Source organism: Durotheca rogersii (assembly GCF_024521655.1).
Source record: "Durotheca rogersii strain YMJ 92031201 chromosome Unknown GGS23scaffold_4, whole genome shotgun sequence".
NCBI lineage: Eukaryota > Fungi > Ascomycota > Sordariomycetes > Xylariales > Xylariaceae > Durotheca > Durotheca rogersii.
In genome coordinates this window covers 2,584,023-2,603,309 of record NW_026251235.1, presented here as the reverse complement: position 1 = coordinate 2,603,309, position 19,287 = coordinate 2,584,023, and the positions used below count along the sequence as shown (strand labels likewise).

General features: G+C 58.1%; 7 protein-coding genes across 7 annotated transcripts; 5 read left to right on the top strand and 2 right to left on the bottom strand.

Annotated features, from left to right (window-relative positions):
- Window positions 1-135: 135 nt before the first annotated feature.
- GGS23DRAFT_617461 (60S ribosomal protein L8-B) lies at window positions 136-1,614 on the top strand (the record flags this gene model as incomplete). Its single annotated transcript, XM_051520873.1, has 4 exons — window positions 136-147; window positions 245-313; window positions 386-895; window positions 952-1,614. 4 exons carry the CDS (start codon window positions 136-138, stop codon window positions 1,150-1,152), a joined length of 792 nt encoding a protein of 263 aa, XP_051375058.1. The 3' UTR covers window positions 1,153-1,614.
- A 1,597-nt stretch (window positions 1,615-3,211) lies between these two features.
- GGS23DRAFT_556699 (uncharacterized protein) lies at window positions 3,212-4,793 on the bottom strand. The gene has a single exon (XM_051515664.1). The coding sequence runs from the start codon at window positions 4,528-4,530 to the stop codon at window positions 3,442-3,444; it is 1,089 nt and encodes a 362-aa protein (XP_051375057.1). The 5' UTR covers window positions 4,531-4,793; the 3' UTR covers window positions 3,212-3,441.
- A 4,966-nt stretch (window positions 4,794-9,759) lies between these two features.
- Window positions 9,760-10,793, top strand: GGS23DRAFT_383044 (uncharacterized protein). The gene is made up of 2 exons (XM_051513449.1): window positions 9,760-10,529; window positions 10,580-10,793. Exon 1 carries the CDS (start codon window positions 9,869-9,871, stop codon window positions 10,484-10,486), a length of 618 nt encoding a protein of 205 aa, XP_051375056.1. The 5' UTR covers window positions 9,760-9,868; the 3' UTR covers window positions 10,487-10,529; window positions 10,580-10,793.
- GGS23DRAFT_617447 (carbonate dehydratase) lies at window positions 10,620-12,516 on the top strand (the record flags this gene model as incomplete). Its single annotated transcript, XM_051520872.1, has 3 exons — window positions 10,620-11,069; window positions 11,414-11,524; window positions 11,909-12,516. Exons 1-3 carry the CDS (start codon window positions 11,051-11,053, stop codon window positions 12,514-12,516), a joined length of 738 nt encoding a protein of 245 aa, XP_051375055.1. The 5' UTR covers window positions 10,620-11,050.
- On the top strand, window positions 12,150-13,855 carry GGS23DRAFT_556682 (uncharacterized protein). Its single transcript, XM_051515663.1, has one exon. The coding sequence runs from the start codon at window positions 12,857-12,859 to the stop codon at window positions 13,142-13,144; it is 288 nt and encodes a 95-aa protein (XP_051375054.1). The 5' UTR covers window positions 12,150-12,856; the 3' UTR covers window positions 13,145-13,855.
- Window positions 13,856-14,544: 689 nt separating this feature from the next.
- GGS23DRAFT_594470 (ornithine cyclodeaminase) lies at window positions 14,545-16,074 on the top strand (the record flags this gene model as incomplete). The annotated part of the gene is made up of 2 exons (XM_051518170.1): window positions 14,545-15,521; window positions 15,630-16,074. The coding sequence occupies 2 exons, from the start codon at window positions 14,545-14,547 to the stop codon at window positions 16,072-16,074; spliced, it is 1,422 nt and encodes a 473-aa protein (XP_051375053.1).
- Window positions 16,075-16,482: 408 nt separating this feature from the next.
- On the bottom strand, window positions 16,483-19,096 carry GGS23DRAFT_556677 (peroxisomal 3-keto-acyl-CoA thiolase). The gene is made up of 4 exons (XM_051515662.1): window positions 18,716-19,096; window positions 18,479-18,564; window positions 17,959-18,320; window positions 16,483-17,814 (listed from the first exon to the last, which is right to left on the bottom strand). The coding sequence occupies exons 1-4, from the start codon at window positions 18,720-18,722 to the stop codon at window positions 16,992-16,994; spliced, it is 1,278 nt and encodes a 425-aa protein (XP_051375052.1). The 5' UTR covers window positions 18,723-19,096; the 3' UTR covers window positions 16,483-16,991.
- Window positions 19,097-19,287: the final 191 nt, after the last annotated feature.

The window sequence follows — 19,287 nt, the reverse complement described above, 5'->3', positions numbered from 1 at the left end:
AAGCTCATTATGCCCGAGTTTGATGAATATCGACGTGCTTCCCGCACTTGATGGGATCAAATCAATGGCGCTCGCTTGTCGAGTCGTGCATTTTCCGCCTGTCGTCTCCGGACGCAGGTGAAGAATTGGCTTGAGATGTTTGGTGCAGTGTGCAGAATATGCCACTCCCCATCATCTCTCTAGAGTTCAAGAAAGACTACAGTCAATGGATCACATTTGCTGATGTCTCTCTTCTCAATGATAGCCTCCTAAGTCTGGTAAGAAGGCCGCTCCGGCCCCCTTCGCCTCCAAGGCCTCGAAGAAGGCGCCGAAGGTAAGTTACTCACAGGTCTCCCCGGCGATTCCTTCTCATCGACTCGCCTGGTGAAGCTGACACGACGGTCAGAACCCTCTCATCGAGAAGCGGCCCCGAAACTACGGAATCGGCCAGGACATCCAGCCCAAGCGCAACCTCTCGCGCATGGTGAAGTGGCCGGAGTATGTCCGCCTTCAGCGCCAGAGGAAGATCATCAACCTTCGTCTCAAGGTGCCCCCGGCGATCGCCCAGTTCCAGCAGGTTCTCGACCGCAACACTGCCGCCCAGGCCTTCAAGCTCCTGAACAAGTACCGACCTGAGTCCAAGGCGGAGAAGAAAGAGCGACTGGTTAAGGAGGCTACCGCGATCAAGGAGGGCAAGAAGAAGGAGGACGTCAGCAAGAAGCCCTACGCCGTCAAGTATGGTTTGAACCACGTCGTCGGCCTGATCGAGAACAAGAAGGCTTCCCTCGTCCTCATCCCCAATGACGTCGACCCCATCGAGCTGGTCATCTTCCTGCCCGCACTTTGCCGAAAGATGGGTATTCCGTACGCCATCGTCAAGGGCAAGGCCCGTCTGGGAACTGTGGTCCACAAGAAGGTACACGTTAATCGTATCCGGCTAACTAGGATAAAAGCTGACGATTCTAAACCTAGACCTCGGCTGTTCTCGCCATCACAGAGGTCCGATCCGAGGACAAGAACGAGCTGTCCAAGCTCATCAGCGCCATCAAGGAAGGTTACCAACCCAAGGCGGAGAACGCCCGGAGACACTGGGGCGGCGGCATCATGGGTGCCAAGGCGACGAAGCGCATCGAGAAGAAGAAGAAGGCTTTGGAACAGGCCATCAAGGTCTAAGCAGGCGCTGCGACCGGTTAACGGATCGGAGATTTTCTATATTTGCACAGTTCCGGCGTTGGAGGGGGGTAAAAAGGAGGGAATACCAACCACATGGATTTGCACGCAGCTAGCTTATTGCTACTCCCCAGAGTTTCACCGACGACAAATGTGACAAATGAACGATTGATCCGACCCGAACTGGCTGACTGACTCTTGTAATGATTTCACACGGCTATGTCTTTCGTTCATCGCTACCTGGTAGGCAAGTAAGCCCCGGCGGAGCGGACCCTAGCAGCGCCGTGTCTTTGCAGATTGCCGCATTAGGATGTCTAAGCCGAAGGGGGGGGAATATGGGGCAAGCGACGGAGAGCTGAAGCCTCACACCGGTGTTGCTCACCACCCCCCCTTTTCCACTTCCCGCCTTTTCCGCGTCCCAAACGAGAGACGACTCGACCCGTAAGCGTCGGGAATAACGCAGGACGGCTCGCCATCTACAATCCACCCGCAGAGGTAAACGCCTACGTGTGTGAGGATCTACACATCTATTACCCACCTACCTACATACAGACATGAGCGGTACGGCAAGATGTCAACTCCATGCCCCCGAGAAGGAGGTTGCCGCGCTGTGCCGTTCCCTTCCTTGGTTGCCGCCCCATGCGGGACGGGTGGGCAGACGAGAATACAACGAGACGAGACGTGGCGGGATGGGATGAGACGAGACGGATTTGAAGGGGGGAGGAGAGGGGGAAGGGGAAGAAAAGGGGAGGGGGGGATGATAAGGAAGAGCTCCAAAAAAAAGCAAAAGAAGGAAAAAAAGCAAAAGGAGTAGAAGGATGGAAGGGTGGCGATCAGGAGCGGATCAGACGGACGTCTCGCCCTCGCGGACGCGAGACGGGAACGGGATTGTGATGCGCTGCGCTGTGATGGGGTAGGTATAGGCAGGGTGAAGCAAGGTCAGGCCTTGATGAACACGGCCTGGGTACATAGCGCACGGCAGCGCACGGCGCCTGCGCGGCCGCCCACGCGATCCCGAGGCGTTGAGGGCGAGGGGCGAGGAGAGGGGGGAGGGGGGGGAGGCGCCGGGAATAACCGTCCGCTGGGTTGCGTGATGCTGCCGGACCGACCTCGACTCGCACACCGCCCTCGCAGCGACAGCGAAGCGCGGTATGAGGGAGGGGAGGGGGGCGGCAGAAGGGTAGGTAACCTATATCGCCCCAGCAGGTGTGTCGTCGCAGCGACAGAGCGAGAGGGGAGGCGAAGGGGAGGGAGGGAGCTTGTGTGGGTTGGATAGGTACGAAGGTACACGGCAGGTGTGCCGGATTGGCGTGCATAAGGTTATGCAGGCATGTAGGTGTGCTAGAGGTACCTATAGGCGCACCCGTTATGCACATGTCAGGTGCACAGGTACCTCTTAGGGTAGGTACTTAGGTACGTATCCTATCTGAGGTACCCAACCGCAAGTACCTAACCTTTCCCTGGCATGATATGACAATTTACATGTACCTAGGTAAATCCCGTCCACCGTCGTTGGCTGGTTTGGTTGGTTGGTTGGTTGGTTGGTTGGCTGCGAGGGTTTGGCGACGACCAGGGGTTAAGTTAAAGGGGGAGGAGAAGAAGCAGAAGAAGAATTCGAACACGTTGGGAGCGGATTGGCTGCGGGCGGGCGGGCACCTGGGATGGAGACGGGCGCGGGTCCGCTCGCGAGGGTACTCTCTCTGTGTCTCGCGAGAGGGGGGGCCGACTGGAAGCGCCGACGGGCTCCAGGATCTCTGCCTAGCGTGCAGCGCAGCCAGCCTATGGCTTGGGGACCTGCCCAGATACGTAGGGGGGGGCCTTCTCCTCTCCTAGGAGGCGAAGAGACAAGACACATAGGCATGTAATATGCAGTGTGATGTAGGCGATAAAATTCCCGTGTCGGGTCTAGCAGAGGGTTTATGCATGGGCTGTGTAATAAGGGCTCACAGCTTTTCCTCCATGTGGGCGCCAGTGATGGAGGGGGGGAAAGGATGTGATGTTCGTATACGGCTCGAGCGTGGTCGCATCCGGGCCCGATTTGATCAGAACTGATGCCACCATACGCTATTGACCCATCGATGTCCTTTATTGGAGACGTGAACTCCAACGTAGCTGTAAACTTTTTCTCGACCGTTATATTGGGTAGGTACACGGGGCAAATCAAATAATCATATGCCATCTTTGTCACCATTTATGAGGTGCGCCGACGATCGCGGGAGGGCTTTTTCTTATTCTAAGCAGGTATTATTACATTCCCCCTACCGCCAGCCAACCTTTGCTGCATAGGCCATCCTAACCCGTCCACCAGCGATCCTGGCCTTCGACCTGGAATATATATTGTCTAAGTTTGGCCATGCCCTCCAGGTCCCCTTCCACCGTCCCCGCCGTCTTCTCGCTAACCCATCCTCGGGTGTAGCCGCCACCGAAATCGGTTATCCACGCGTTGTCGTCTTGGTCGATTAGCACGTTCTCGGCCTTGACGTCCCCCCAGACGATCCCGGCTTTATGGAGCTCCGCGAGGGCGGTATCAATCTGACTCGCCCACCGTCGTTTCACCGGAGCGGGGGGATAATCGGGGTCGACCCTTGAAGACATAGGACAGCCGCCATGGTCGATATAGGTCAGTAATAAGCCTACGACAAGACCGTGGTCGTACACGACGCCATAAAGGCGACATATGTGCAGCTGAGGACCTAGGCCGGCCGCGGTGATTTTTTTATAGGCGTTGAGTTCGTTCGTAGTCTGAACTGTGGAATCGCACGGCTTAAAGAAGCACTCCGTCTGACCATCGTCGATGAGGACCTTACGGGGCGGCTTGAAGAGCGCATCTTCAGGATTGTCAAAGCTTAATATAACCTTAGACGGATCGTAAATGGTTGTCCAAGTTTCCACGTCGTCGAGCAAATCGCTCTCGACCCAGGCACCTGGCGGTCTGAAGGGCGAATGTTCCGTTTCAACTTGGCGTGGTCGTAATTCTTCGTCTACGGCATCTAACGCAAGCACGATGACATCTGGGTCGAGAGACTCCCACAAAGTAACCCTGATGTCCTTATAGCATTCGGGAGGCACTGGGCTCGGTGCGAGCTCAGCAAAAAACGGCTCGAACGGCTGTGTGGCCCACTCGAGGACGTCAGTATCGAATATGTCGTTGATTACCTCCTCGCCCGACTTGAGCACCTCCAAGTATGACAGGTACTTTTCAGTCGTGGCGGGCGAATTGACAAATTGGGGCGGCGAAACGCGGATGTAAAAGGCCTTGCCGTTTCTGCGAACGGTGAAGCGTGCCTCGTCATCGTGGATGCTGGTGGAATAACTTTCGACTTCATATCTCAGACGGCTGAGCTCTCGCTTATCCTCCGTAGCGGCTGTCGCGGAGGCCATCCAGTACCTAGGCGAAATGGCCGTCTATCGAGGAGCACGGGTTGGACTCTGTTTCAGACTAACCGCTGTCGCGAGATGGAACTGTGAGTCTTCTCTGTCGCAGTGCCGTTGGGGAGGGCAAGGCAGGCCTGGTAGACCTAAACCTGAGAAAAAATCCATATTCCGAGATGCGTCTCAATCTCTCGTTCGTGAATTACTTATACGCAGAGTAGGGGCTAATATTGTGGCTTAACTGCTGGGGAGTTGTGCTGTTAGTTCCTGGGGCCTTAGTTCGCATTCTAACCGGTTACCTGCCTCATCTTTGGAGCTTGACCTCGTACGAAGCTCGGAGCCTGACACGTGGGGGTCGGCCTTTGCTGTTAGCTTGGCGTGCGTCCCCGTACGGCGTGGCACCGAACGCTTGGCCGGACTTGGCCAGAGAAACTTGCGCCGGCCAAAACCCCTGGGCTGCTACCTATCTAGTCTCTTTGAACAACCAACACCCAACAGATCTGTCTGTCGTCTAAAACCAACAGTCTCTATAGCGTTATAATGTCAGAACGTTCCTAAGTCCCGGGCGGCTGAATTCCCAGGTTTGCCTTGCCAGTGTTTATCCCCGGTGGTATCACTCCATGATTTCGAATCAAGCACGGAGATGAAGCAGCTTAACTAGGCTTCTCTCCGCTGCTCTCCGCCGAGATCGACGACTTTGGTACAAGATGATACTCGGGTCTGCGAGAGAGAGACGATTGTTATATCAACTATCTATATCCTCGTCCCACGAGGCTGGATCTGCCACCGCTGCAACTACAACACCCCACCACCAACTAAAGAGCTGCCCCACCATCACCACAATTCAATATACCTATTACTGGACACTTTCTCAAGGCAACATTCGAATACGTAAAAGAGTCAATTGAGTACAATTGAGTACGGTGGCTAGAAATGCATTTGAGAGGAAATTTCTAAAACCCCTGTGAGGAATACCTGCCCGAGGATAAAGCTGGGCATAAAGCTGGGTTTTCGCTTGATCAGGTTAAGAGGTTGGGGTGAGGTACAAGGGACTAGTTAGGCTGGTCTGCGACCTCTTACGGCGAGTGGGTTGGCGCCGAATGGAGAGCCCAGAAGCAGGCCTCTCTGCGTCAGTAACGATGGCTGAGGAGCCACCACCCCAGTTTACGGCGCCAGAGACGCCGGCGCGGAAAAGCCGAGCAGGATCTTCCTCGAGGCGTGCACTGGCCTGGCGCCGAGGAGCCGCGAGGCCGGTGACGGCGTCGTACAACGCGCCCTAGGCGGCGTCCCGGACGGCGTCACAGAAGTCGGCGTACTGGTGGGGGCAGTCGTGGGGTCGCTGCGGGCGTGCGCCGGGCACGTCTGGCCGGACCGCTGAGCGATGCTCCCCACGGCCCCCTACCGACCGTGAATATCTCCAGCCAAAACATATCTAGAAACGTATTAAAACCCAGCGGGGACCCCTTACCAGGCGCTGTGCCATAGGTGCGAATTGCTCTCCAGCAACGAGCGCCACCCTGAATGCAAGCAGTGAAAAAAAAGAGAAGCGTGGGTGGCAAGCGGGGCCTGGCTGACCTTTGCCCGCCTTTCTTCCTCGTTCCTCCCCCCTTCCCCTTCCTTCTCTCCTCTCCTCACCTCACCTCCCCCCCCCCGAGATGGCGCAGGGAGACCATTTGCGCGACTGTACCTTGATCGCCGCCTTGACGAAGCGCATCGGTGCTTTAAACCCCGGGCGAGGAGGTTGTCGGCTATATTAAAGTCCCCAGCCTTATTCTCTTTTACTCTAAGCCGCTTAAGCGTCTTGATTAAGCTATTTACTTTAGATTCGAGCCGACTTCTTTTCTTTTTATTGTTTGTACTTCGAATTACCTGGCGTCGCAGAGGGTGGTTATGTCCTGTCGAGACTTAAAATCAGTCTCGTTCTTTGGCAGAATACCGGTAGGAGCCTCTAGGTTCTTCGTTATAAATACGTTGTGAAGTATTGTGAAGTCCAAGTTATTATTACCTCTATTTTTAAAATTACATGTTAGATTTATAAGATCAGCATAGATATAAACAGACTGGTAGCTTTCCTTGAAGATGCCTATCAAGTGAGAAAGTATATAATATAGTGGTTTCGAAGAGCGTTCGAGAGAACACTTAGGCCTTGAAGTTAATTATCAGCAGGTACGAGGCGTAAGGCTTTTTTATGGCTGTCGACGTACTATCGAGACGAGCACCGTACCTTATCTGTAAGCTGTATTAGAACTGAGAATTCCGCCGAGCGTCTATGACAAGAAGAGTGTGGTGCGTGAAAAGCGAAGTGTGATGCGAGGTTACCCAGCACATTACTATGTACTCATATAGCTACTATCTACCAACCTACCTACCTACCTAGTATGTGGTATGTGCGTGAGTGGATAGATAAGATGGATGGGTGGATGGCGAGATCTCTCCTCCCCGCTGTCTGCATACTCTCTCTTGTTGTATATATACCTATCCTCGGGTGGCGCGGTGTGCGATGCGTGCGATGCGTGTAATGCGTGTATGCAAGTACGGATGCGATGCCATGTCGGTAATGGGGGTTGTACCTGATCCGAGGGCGGACCCAGCATAGCGGCCCCAGCACCACCCGCCGCCACCGCTTTTCACGGGAATAAGCTACGATTAAATCTACAAGAAGATGCCATCCCATCAGTTCCGGCGCGCTAGCGGGAAGGGAATAGAACGGACGGGCTGCTCGGCCTGTCTATGGATCCCCCCCCGTTATTTGGGCCGTCGGTATCCATCGGGTATGGGCGGTACGGTGGGCAGCTGCGAGCACAGCTGGCGGCGGAGCTCGTTGCAGGGGGAGGGGGGTGAAAGGGATTTCGAGCTACTAATAACAATGCCTACCTTACCTTGTCTACATCCTCTGCTGTTGCTACGCTACTACTGACCTACTAATAATACCGCGGTCTCCCTCCCTGTAGCTAGCTTAGCCTCCGATCCCGAGACTGGCGCGTTCTGCGCTCTACGCTCGGCTCGGTCGGTTGTTGGTAGGTACTGTGTAATTGTAGGTATATCTGCACACACACCTTTAAGCACCTCTTATCGCGCTTCGCGCCCGTGCCCCGTGCCTAGGGGAGGTGATTACCGAACATACTGTAGCGGCAGGTAGCAGAGGTATATGTATGTACATACCTAGGTATGTAGAGGTCGGTAGGCAGCTCCCTAAAGGCGGCAATCCCTGCCGTGAGCTCTGTATAATTAGTCGTCGCCCCGTGTGTGCCAGGCCTGCGACCAGGGGCGGGGGCGGGGGCTGGCGAGGGCAGACGGCAAAAGGGGGTTTCACTGGGCGTTCGTGCAAGCGATCCCGCGGCGTCGAGCAGGCAATGGGTGCGTTACGTGTGAGCGATATTTGCGCATTGGGTAATGTCCCTACGTATTGTGCGTGTAGGTAGTAGGTCAGGTAGGTAGGTAGGCAGGGATGTAGGTACCGTGTGTGGCCAGCTCGCTTATTCGGTACGGGTGTAGGGATCGGTGTACGGACGGGTACCTCGCTATCCTCGGGCGAACGAACGTACGAACGAACCTCGAGGAATGCGGTCGTGAGAGCACGAGGCACGGGTGTGCGTGCGTACTCATACGTGTATCCGTCAGGGTATGTAGGTATGAGTACATGCGCACATACGGTAAGTGTGTCTTCCGGCGTCTGAGGGAGGGGAGGGGAGGGGAGGGCAGGGCGACGTGGAGAAGCCTCTCTCTGCCTCTCTCTCATCTCGACGCCGGTTAATAATAGCACGGACAGCCTGCCTCTCTCTGCGTGCGTGGACATGCCTAATATAGTAAGCCACCTATCTACCTAGGTAGGTAGGAGGTATTATGTAGTAGCACGTCGCCGTTCTCGAGTTATGCATGCCGTGCACGTATGTTATGGACGGCCAGGCTGGCACCGAGCGTGTGTCTCCCCCTCTCTCTTTGGCTCTTACTAGGCAGTCTTAAGGTAGCCCAATCTACATATCTACACGTAATAGGTAGATAGAGGCTTAAAAGACCTAAGACGTGACATCGGGGTTGAGACGGTCGGCGTAGAGACTTGTCTTTACTAGTGGAACTCCCTGCTTAGATAGGTAACTATTACTAGTCTGAAGAGCTAGTTGAGATTGATTGCTAACCGAGTTGGGACGGATATTTACCGTCTGCCGCGCATGGCAACAAATCCCTCTCTCACTCTCCTCTCGTCGTTCTCTGTCTCTGACACTCTCCCTCGGAGGAATACCTACTCAAGTCCCAAAAGGAGTACCTCCCGACGCGTGTCTGCACATCCAAATTATCCCTCTGCATATCTCGGCAGTCGCTTTGGGAATTGGGACGAGACAACTGTCTATCGTGTGATTTCGTCCTGTCCCAATCTGCCATCTCCGTCGCTCGCCATATCAGGACCCTCCCAGCAGCATGACGAGGGCGCCGCATAAGCGTGCGGACGAGACCCGCGACATCGTACGTCGTAGGCTGCGTTGGGTATGGGAGAGCCCATAACTTCGAGCCAGGGAGCTCCCGGGACGACGCCTACATCCCGGTCGTCGCCTGTTGACCACACTGGGTCCGCCCCCCCGCTCCTCTCTCTCCTCTTAGGGAATACCACCGTAGTACTCAATAGGTATGTACTATATGTGCGCCCGTAGCTGACGGCCTGGTTGGCGGTGCTGATGGGCTGCTACCGCCTGGCGCTGATGCTGGATCTGCAGCGCAACATCGCGCCCCGGTCGTGACCACCGCTGCGTGCGTACGCCTCCGTCTGGGCTCGAGGTTCGCCGTTGCGAGAAGAGCCCTGCCATCCGTGGTACGCGACCGGCCCTGCACCACAACCCTGCCCACCTACGTACCCCCCCGTGTGTACATCCCATCTACCTACGTCCGCGTTGTCGTCTGCGCGGGATGCCTGGTGGGCGCCCGCGGACGGATACAAAGTACCGTCGAGGTCGAGGTAGAGGCCATGTATACCTACCGCATAGACGCTCTCCATCCACACATGGTACGTTGTCTTGCGGGTACGCCACCGGTAGGTACCTACACGAGAGCGTGCGCAGCAAGCAGCGCAGCAGCAGCAGCAGCAGCCAGCATACTCATAGGCCCGAACGAGACGAGGAGGGAGGGGGGGGGATAAGGAGGAGGAGGGGGAGGAAGAGGAGCAGACGGAGGAGCAGAGACAGAGAGAGGAGCCAGAGGGAGGAGGAGGAAGAGGAAGAGGTCAGATGGCCCCCCCCTTCCTCCCGCGGAAAATAACACAATATGCCTACCGACCTGGGTGTTATCAGGTAGAGGAGCGCTGTGGCCGGGCGAGGGATGTTACGCACTGCTACCTCCGGGCAGACAACTATCATGAATGGACAATCCCTCATCGCGCCGTCGCAGGAAGAGGTACCTCCGTAACCTAACCGGTGTCGTACTGTATCAGGGCATTTTGTTGCAAGACATGGCCTATCCTACCCCGGACTTCGGACAATCCGGCCCTGTGTTATGGGTGAAGATCATGTCGCTACGTGTGTGTGTGCACGCATGTAACCTGTCTCGATATCGCTGCGAGGCTGGTCTGCTTTGTTGTTGTCTATGGCAGAGTCAAGTCGTGCTGACATGGGAGCGAGATATAGGCCCCATCTCCGTCAGCTTTATTAGTCTGCGTGATCCCTTCCACCCGCCCCATCTGCCTGCCTGTCCATCTATCCCCATAGTTATCTACTTGCTTACATATCTCGTCGTATCCATCTCTGCATCTCTCCCTCGGATCTTGGTACGTGTGATTTTTATCTCCTCGGTGCCCCATCCCATCTGCTGCCCAGATAGGGAAGCCCCCTATCGTCCCAGGGTCCGTCTGTTGTTCCCTAGGCGGTCTAGTCGTCTCACCTCCACAACTACCATACATATACGCACTTATACACCCGCGCGCACACATATATATAACATACGTACCCGAACTCGTCCGGCCCTTTTCTGCCTTCCCTAGTGCCCCTCCTCCCATCAGATGCCCATCGTGTGATCCCCTCTCCGTACGATCACGGCCTCCTCCGACCACGTCGTTTTGACTAACTCGAGCCGGACCGCCTTCTTCTCGACTTAGACAAATACCGCTCTCCGCTGCCTGTCTCCCAAGCCCGTGGTGCCAAGGTAGTACAGCTCTCGCCCAGACCAAAAGCAAAGGACAAACAGCTTCCAAGAGAAACAAGAAAAGAAGCAAGATAAGACAGTAGGGGGAACTGGAAACCCCAGCACTCACTCACCCAGACACCCGTCTTGCCCCCCCCCCTTGGTTCGAAGACCTGCGCTATTGGGCTTGAGCCTTCCTATTCGGCCATATCCGCCATCCCTCTCTCTACCTGCGTCTCCGGCGCCTCGAGGTCTCTCTCGCCAGCAGATACCGTCCGTGGGGTCGCCAGCGGATTCGATCATTTCTCTCGCGGTGCCGCCGGTACCCATTGCACATACGTACACACGCATAACGTATAAGGAGACGGCGTGACCGGCTCTAGTCTCTTCCTGCGTCGCCTCCCCCCCCCAAACCCCCTCCGCGATGCCTACTCCTCCTCAGCGTACGTGTTTCCAATTTTACTTACCCGTCTTCCATCTTCCATCTATGTTTCCTCTTTCTCCATTACCAATCATTCCCCGTCCGCCCCAAAAAAAGGAGGTGACGGGGAACGGAGAGGGTCCGGGCCCACCCCTGGGATCTGGATCCACCCTGAAGGAAGGGGGCATATGCGTGTGTGTGTGACTGGACAGGCCGGCATCTCGTAAAAAAGAGAGATAGCCTTAAATCCCGCCTCGAGATTCGCGGGGCGGTCGGGGGGTTGGCAGGCATCACACCTCCTTCGTTTGCTGTTTTGTTCTCTCTCTCTCTCTGGGACGAAGTGCGTTTACTTACCAGTGGCTGCAGAAGATGCATTTGCCTATGCGATGAGCTCGAACCAGGCCTGGGCCGGCTACAAAGGCCACCAGAACCCTGAATTCTTCCCCAAGCTCGCGACGGGGCAGAAACCGGCTATTCGTACGTTCCCTCTCTTTTCTTCTCCCTCATTTCCCCTTCCATGCTTATCCCAAAACGGCGGCGCCCCCTCCCCCCACGCCCTCCCCTCTTCCTTGGTACCGTTCTCTTGGTCATAGCCTCATATTGCCGAGTAAGATTCGTGTTGAGGCGAGGGAGATGAGGCAGACCCACTCAACAGAAATCTCGCATGGTGTCGGCCCGGTCTTGGGTCGCGTCACAAGATCAAATGCCGAGAGATCTCGTTCTTGGTACCGTCCCAGGACCCCTGGCTTGGCCGCCTTACATAATCAAATATCACCCACGCCTGTAATATGAGGAAATTTGCCGCCGTACGAGATCATTTAAACGGGGTGGGGAACGATAAGGCTAACGCGATAAACGTAGTGTGGCTGGGCTGCTCCGACTCGCGCTGCCCGGAGACGACGATCCTCGGCCTGCAGCCGGGCGACGTGTTCGTGCACCGCAACATCGCCAACATCGTGTCGCCGACGGACATCAACACGTCGGCCGTAATCGAGTACGCAGTAACGCAGCTCCAGGTCAAGCACGTGGTGCTGTGCGGGCACACTTCGTGCGGCGGCGCGGCGGCGACGCTCGCGGGCGGCCGCGTGGGCGGGGTGCTCGATCTGTGGCTGTCGCCGTTGCGGGCCCTGCGCCACGCCCACGAGGAAGAGCTCACGGCGCTCGGCGGCGCCGGCGGCGACAAGACGGCGGCAACGACGCGCCTCGCCGAGCTCAACGTCGAGGCCGGCATCCGCGTGCTGATGGCCAACCCGGTGATCCAGGACGCCGTCGCCGAGCGCGGCCTCCAGGTTCACGGCACCCTGTTCGACATCGCGAGCGGCCGCATCCGTGACCTCGGCCTCGGCACGAACAAGGGCAAAGGCCTTCGCAGCGGCCACAGCGTGGGCAGCGATGGCGAGGTCGTAAGAGGGCGGTACGCGACCCTAGTCTTCCAGACGGACGGGGCGGCGGGCATGCAGGTCTGCTAGGCCAGCTGCCTCATCCTCTAAAAGATTGGATTGATTTCTCGTTTTTTTTTTCCGGTTGGGTCGTCTCATCTCTGATCACCTCTTTTTTTGCTTCTTCCGGCGCGCGAGCGGCGTGTGGTCCTCATTCTTCTTGTTTTGTGAAAAGCAAAAGACAAAAGCAGCGGGGTTGAAGGTGTTCCTGGTTTTCGGAGTCGCGTCTGAACCTGGCGATACTGCCTACGAGCAAATTGGCGATCATCTATCGGTACTCACGGCACGATTCACGATGGAAGTAGGGAGCGGGCGGACGAGCGAGCGGAATTTGCTTGGCGGGATCGGCTCTGGATTATATACCTAATCGATGGTCCTTTTATCTTTTTTTCTTTCTTTCCCGGGCGGCGTTGATAGAGTCGAGTGCGGAACGGACGGGTCGGGTGGAACGGGACGGAGGGAGAGGAATCCGAACGGAATTCCGCCTGGTGACTGGGGAAGTCTACCTCCGAAGGGTGAGGCTCACGGGTACTCACTATGGGATCGGCTAAGTCAGCTGGTCGGGGTCGGTCGGGCCGGCGATGCCTACCCACGGTATGAGAATAGGGCAGCTGGCTGTGGCTCGTATATATACGTGTGTATATATAATACGCGTTGAGCACCGGAGAGGTGGTTGGCTGAACGGGCGATTAAGCTGGATTGGTATATATCTATATATACTCACACGCCGCCTTCTGCAAAGAGGCTGCGTACCGAATAAAAGTACAGGGAATGCCTGCAGAGAAGAACCACGGGGCCGAGCTGTGTAGTATGGGTGCTGTAGTATGTGGTTGTGATATGTGGTCGTGGAATATTCATGTTGTTGAAAAAGGATAGTTTCTCGTCGGACCCTCGGAGCTAATACGGGCTTACAGTGCCCCTCCTCCCTCTGTTACCTAGGCCAGGTAAGCTCCTCTCTTACTACCTAGACACCCAAGGTGGTATCCTAGGTACCTCTTCTAGTCCTGTGGGCGAGCCCTAACCGCCGTGTAGAGATGCTTGCATTATATCGACTCGGGCACGTTCGAATCTCTCAGGTGGTTTAAACACGCTGTAACCTGCCTGATCGTGTCGGCATCCTGGAATATCTCTCCCCGCGGAGTCGTACTGAGAGGACAACTGGTTTACTCTCCTCTGGAGCCTTACGTCATCTCCGCCGTGGCGGGGTAGCTGTGGACCAGGTCACCCTTGAGGTACCTACACTCCAGGCGGTGGCCCCCCTAACAGCCTGGGCGATGTAGGTACAACCGCTCCGTAGCCTTGGGGCCCTCGGGCGACGCCTTGAGGGAAATAAGTAGGCTGGGCACCTACAAATAGGAGGCACAGGTAGCTATGGTTTACTGCTGCTGCTGCTGCTGCTGCTGCTGCTACTGCTGCTACTATAGGTATTAGGTAGGTACAGAGAGCAGACACCCAGACCTTAACCTCCCATGCCACAATATGCTATCGGCGGCCGAGCCTCAATGCGGCTCTCGTCGATTCTTTTCCTAGCCCGTTGTGCAATCCTCCCTTTTCTCCCGAGACCAAAGGCGGCCGCCTCGTGGTCTGACACGTGCATTCGTCGGGTATGGCTTACCTATGTTATCCCATCGAGTTTAGACCGATGCCAAGCCAAGCGGGTGAGCGAGTATCGGCGCTCTCTATCGACCGCTGACAAGAGGCTGCCCGCTTCGAATGCTCGCGCAGTCTTTGACCAACTTCGCTCGTTTATCCATTGTAACCCTCCGAGGCTGGGCATATATCGACGATATACCGGGGAGATACACGTGTTCTCCTGACCGAATCTCGGCTCGACTCGCGCGTGCGACGTCGTGCAATGTCTGCGAAACCGCCGTCTTAACACCGAACAGCTCGCCCTCCGGTGCATTCCACGAGTCGCACCCGTTACTCTGACGACTCCGAGCACGCACACACCCACACCCACACACATATATATACATGTCCATACGCAGCATCGGGGCAGATCCCTCTGTGCGGTTCATCGCCTAGGCAACGTCCCGAAATCCGCAGTCGCCTGCCATGTCCCTGACCGTCCTGTCCGACGAACAGATCCGGGGCCTGCTCGAATCCCTCAGCCGCGACGAGGCCGAGGGTTTCGTGGCCGCGCTCCGGGATGCCCTGCACGAGTATTCAACGGGCACGCAGTCGTTGGAGGATGGCGTGGTCCACCAGCCCGAGCGCACCGTCGTGCACTCGCGCACCACCGGCGCCACCACGCTGTTCATGCCGTCCTTCAGCACGTACGGCCACGCCGTCAAGGTCGTCACCGTCGGGTCGCCCGACGCCGACCCGGCGCTGCCCGCCATCAAGCCCACCGGCTCCGTCACGCTGTTCTCGCCGCGCGGCGAGGCGCTCGGCTTCCTGCACGCGCAGACGCTGACCGCGTTCCGCACCGCGCTCGCGTCGTCGTGCCTGCTCGTGCGCCGCGCCTGCGTCCGCACGCTCACCGTCTTCGGCTCCGGGCTGCAGGCGTACTGGCACGTGCGGCTGGCGCTGATGCTGCGCGGCGACACCGTGCGCCAGGTGTACATCGTCAACCGGCGCTTCAGCGACAACGCGCGCGGCATCCTGCAGCAGCTGTACGGCGTGCCCGCCGAGACGCGCCGCCGCGAGGGCTGGGACCAGGCCCGCTTCAGCCTGCTGACCCCCGGCTACGGCGAGTACGACCGCCTCGCGCGCGAGCACCTGCGCGCCTCCGACGTCGTCTACTGCTGCACCCCCAGCACCGCCGACCTCTTCGACGCCGCCGCGCTGACCGACCGCGACGCCCGCCGCAAGGGCCGCCTCATCGTCGCCGTCGGCAGCTACACCCCGCGCATGCGCGAGCTGCCCCGCGACCTGCTCCTCCAGGCCGTCCGCCCGCACCACCCGGGCCACCACCACCACCACCGGCACGCGCCCGAGGGCGGCGTCGTCGTCGTCGACACCCTCGACGGCGTGCTTAAGGAGGCCGGAGAGATCATCGAGGCGGGGTTGCAGCCGAAGCAGCTCGTCGAGTAAGCAACTGCCTCTCCCCTCTCCCCCTCTCCGCTCCCGCGCCGCAACTACGACGACTGTTGAAATACGTATGTGTATATGCTAACACAATGCTACAAAACCACCAGACTCGGCGAGCTCGTCATGATCCATCGACTCGCGCGTGAGGAGGAAGAAGCGCTAGCCGCAGCGCAGCAGCAGAGCGCGAGCGAGGCCGGGCCCTCGGCGCCGACGTCAGCGTCGTCGTCGTCGTCGGTCGACGAGGCGCTCGAGAAGCTGGACCTGGCGGCGCCGGCGGGGCACGGGGCCGAGCCCGCCGCGGCCGGCACCCGCGACGGCCAGCTCGCGCGCTGGCTCGCCGTCGGCAACGTCGTGTACAAGAGCGTCGGGCTCGGCCTCATGGACCTGGTGGTCGGCTTCGAGGTGGTGCGGCTCGCGGCGCGCCGCGGCGTCGGCACGCGCGTCGACGGGTTCGCCGGGTCCCCGCCGCCCCCCGCCGCCGCCGTCGCCGACGCGTCCGCCCCTGCTGCCCTCGCGCCTACCCTGGCCCCGGCTCCGGAGCCGGCTTCGTAGGTCGCCCGGAGAAGGAGGAGGAGGAGGAGGAGGAGGAGGGGGGGGGACGCCGTGGAGGGCCTGGAGGTGATAGTGCTGATCCCCCCCGAACTAGTCGCCGCCTGCGAGGGGAGGGGAGCACGGGGTAGGTATATGACGGCGTGGCTGGCGGCCGTAGTCTGGAATAGGTAGGGCTTGCGTGTTGGGGGAGAGAGGCGGAGGCGGAGGCGAGGCAGTGAAAACACACACACACACACACATACACATAGAGAGATCACGGGCGTACACCACACGCTCGGCCCCGGGACTAAGAGGCGCTTACTACGCCGATGGACACGATGCAGAAAAGCAAAACGGTGCACCGAGCGTCATTCTAAGGCGACAGATAGAGAGTGCAACGTAGGTAGTAATACATACGTACCCGACGAACGTTCGGACGCACATGTGAAAACGCCACGAGGATTCCTCGTGCTATACATGGAGTGCTCTATGTCTATATGTACACACGGTCGGCCCAGCGCCCTCCCACATACACGTCCGTCCATCCGTCCATCCGTCCATCCGTCGCTGTGTCAGTAGGTTTTGGTGGGGGTTCGCTGCGGCGCATCCTCTCTCTCTCTCTTTCTGTCTCGACCTGCCGGCGGTGATATCGCTGGGATCCCTCTCTCAACTTCCTTCGACCAAAGGTCCGCGATGTCAAAGCTAATCGGTAGTAGTCAGAAGTAGTACAGCGCAGCGCGACATGCTGGGCGACGTCTGTCTCTCTCTCTCGCCGTCCCGGGGCTGCGTATGCGTATCTAGCCTCCCCGCTGCTTTCCTGCTGAGTTATCCTTTCTTTCCACTCGCGCCTCTCCCTGTCTCCGCTGTTGTCGCTACCGTCTTTCCTTAAACTCCCCCTTTCTCTCCATTTTTTTCTTCGAATATACACCCGTCCCCCTTTACTCGGCGACCCAGACGGCCGCCATGCCCATCCCGGTGCCGATGCACATGCTCGTGACGCCGATCTTCTGGCCGCGGCGGCGCAGCTCGTAGAGCAGAGTGCTCACCTGGCGCGCGCCGGTGCACCCGAGCGGGTGGCCGAAGGCGATCGCGCCGCCCTTGGGGTTGATTTTCTCGGCGGGGATCCCGAGCTCGCGCGCGCACCACAGGCACTGGCTCGCGAACGCCTCGTTGATCTCGAAGATGTCTACGTCGTTGACCGTCAGCGCGCTGCCGCCTCCGACGCTCGCCGTCGCCAGCTCCAGCGCCCGCGGGATCGCCTTCCACGGCCCGATGCCCATCAGCAGCGGCTTTACACCGACGACGGAGGCGGCCGCGAGGCGGCCGAGGATCGGCTGCCCGAGGCGCTCGGCAGTGCTGCGGCGCATGAGCAGCACGGCAGCGGCGCCGTCCGAGACCTGCGACGCGTTTCCGGCGTGGATCGTGCCGTTCTCGGCGAAGGCGGCCCGGATCTTTCCCAGAGACTCGGGGGTGATTCCGGAGCGGACACCATCATCGCGGTTGACGGTAATGGTCTTGACCTCGCCGCTCTTAGGGTCGGTAAATTTCACCGTCAGAGGGTGAATCTCCTCGTCGAAGAGACCGTCTTGCTGCGCCTTCCACGCCTTCTGATACGAGGCGGCGGCGAAGGCGTCCTGGTCGGCGCGCGAGATGTTGAGGTCCCGGGCCATGTCTTCCGAGAGCACGCCCATAGGCACCTTGCAGTTAGCGGCCTCGGTGTGCGACTCGAGAAGGTCAGAGAACTCCGTCACAGCTTGGGGACTATTGTTTCCCGTCGTCTGGTTAGCGCTTCGGATCTATATTCCCCACCATATTTCCTTCAAGAGCTAGGTGGAGTGTTTCGTCACTGGGAAATAAATCGACACTGGGGGTAGCAGGGGGTGGCAGGGGGGAATGGATTCATACCCGTATTGCAAGCTCATGCTCTCGACACCGGCGCCGATGCCGACTTCTATCATGCCAGCGCGGATCTGATTGGCAACGTCGACGACGGCCTGCAGGCCGGACGAACACTGGCGATTGAGGGTGCGGACAGCGGTGGTCTCGGGAAAACCGGCGACGAGGGCGGCAGCGCGCATCTCGGTGGCGCCACCGCCGGGGGCCAGGACCTCACCGACGCACACGTCCTCGACGAGGGCCGGGTCAACCTTGGAACGCTCAAGGAGGCCCTTGAGGACTCCGGCCATCAGGTCAGCGGCCGGAGTGTCCTTGAACCCGCCCTTGCCGCCCTTGGTGAAGGCTGTGCGAAGGCATGCCGTCACAACGATCTATTGTTTTTACCCAGCCCGGGTTAGCCTGGCTCGGAGAGAGTTGGTCGGCCAAGGATGAAGGTAAAGAGCTAAGAGGGGAAAGGGGTGTGTTGTTCGGAGCTTTCGATTAGCCGGCTCAAGGGGCGGAGGAGGGAGGCGCAGAACGAGAAACTCACGTCGTCGGGGCTCTTCTGGAGTAGCTTGTCTTTCGCGGACTTGGAGCCGGCGATCTGGCCGGAGATCTGCGATAATCGTTCGAAGGCTGGGGTCGGATGACCTGTCAGCAAAGGCTCTCGCTATCATCCTGGGGGATCATGGGAGAGAGGGGGGGTTGTCTCTTCGTGTGCTGAGAGACCTGCCGCCGCTCTTCATTGTCCTTAAGAGTAGTAGAGGTAAAGGGTAGAGGGGCTCACCACCCATTGCTGCGTTCGGGGGGTTTTTTCTCGTGTTGTCGCTGGTAGTGTTGCTGGTTGGCGTAAGGTGCGTTGGTCACGGCTCGGGAATCCCTCTGGTACGGCGGGGATGGCAATGACGCTGGGCGATGGCAGTGACGACGACGACGACGATGATGATAAATGTAAGTGGTCTCACTGGGGGAGGGAGGTAAAGTGACGACGAATTCTACAGTAGAGGCTCGAAGAAAGGTTGGAGGCGGAGGGTAGGAGACCACTATAGTGTAGGGAGACTCGGACTTTGAAGAATTCGATTACGTAGGAAACGCTGCTCATTGAACCTCGGATGTTGTGGGACCTACGTCTGCCCTGCCGCCTACATAAAGTACCTAGGTGGGTAAGTAGAGGTAGGTAGTACCTGAGGTAGGTTACCTGCCTACAGCAGGCGGTCGGGTCAGGCTTATAGGTGGGTGCTCAGTACCTGCAGGCAGTACCACGTACCTACGGCATGGGGATATTAGGAGGTAGGTACCTAGATAGGTAGGCAGGTGGGTACATGGGTAGGTACCTAGGTAGGTACTTGCGCCCCGACC

What these genes read in the sequence shown, in the direction of transcription:
- GGS23DRAFT_556699 (XM_051515664.1), bottom strand. Translation starts at nt 4,530, where the DNA reads ATGGCCTCCGCGACAGCCGCTACGGAGGATAAGCGAGAGCTCAGCCGT.
- GGS23DRAFT_383044 (XM_051513449.1), top strand. Translation starts at nt 9,869, where the DNA reads ATGGACAATCCCTCATCGCGCCGTCGCAGGAAGAGGTACCTCCGTAAC.
- GGS23DRAFT_556682 (XM_051515663.1), top strand. Translation starts at nt 12,857, where the DNA reads ATGGTCCTTTTATCTTTTTTTCTTTCTTTCCCGGGCGGCGTTGATAGA.
- GGS23DRAFT_556677 (XM_051515662.1), bottom strand. An exon ending in TCCAGAAGAGCCCCGACGAC is followed by an intron (nt 18,321 to 18,478) that starts GTGAGTTTCTCG and finishes TAAAAACAATAG; the next exon opens with ATCGTTGTGACGGCATGCCT. An exon ending in AGCATGAGCTTGCAATACGG is followed by an intron (nt 17,815 to 17,958) that starts GTATGAATCCAT and finishes GGGAAACAATAG; the next exon opens with TCCCCAAGCTGTGACGGAGT.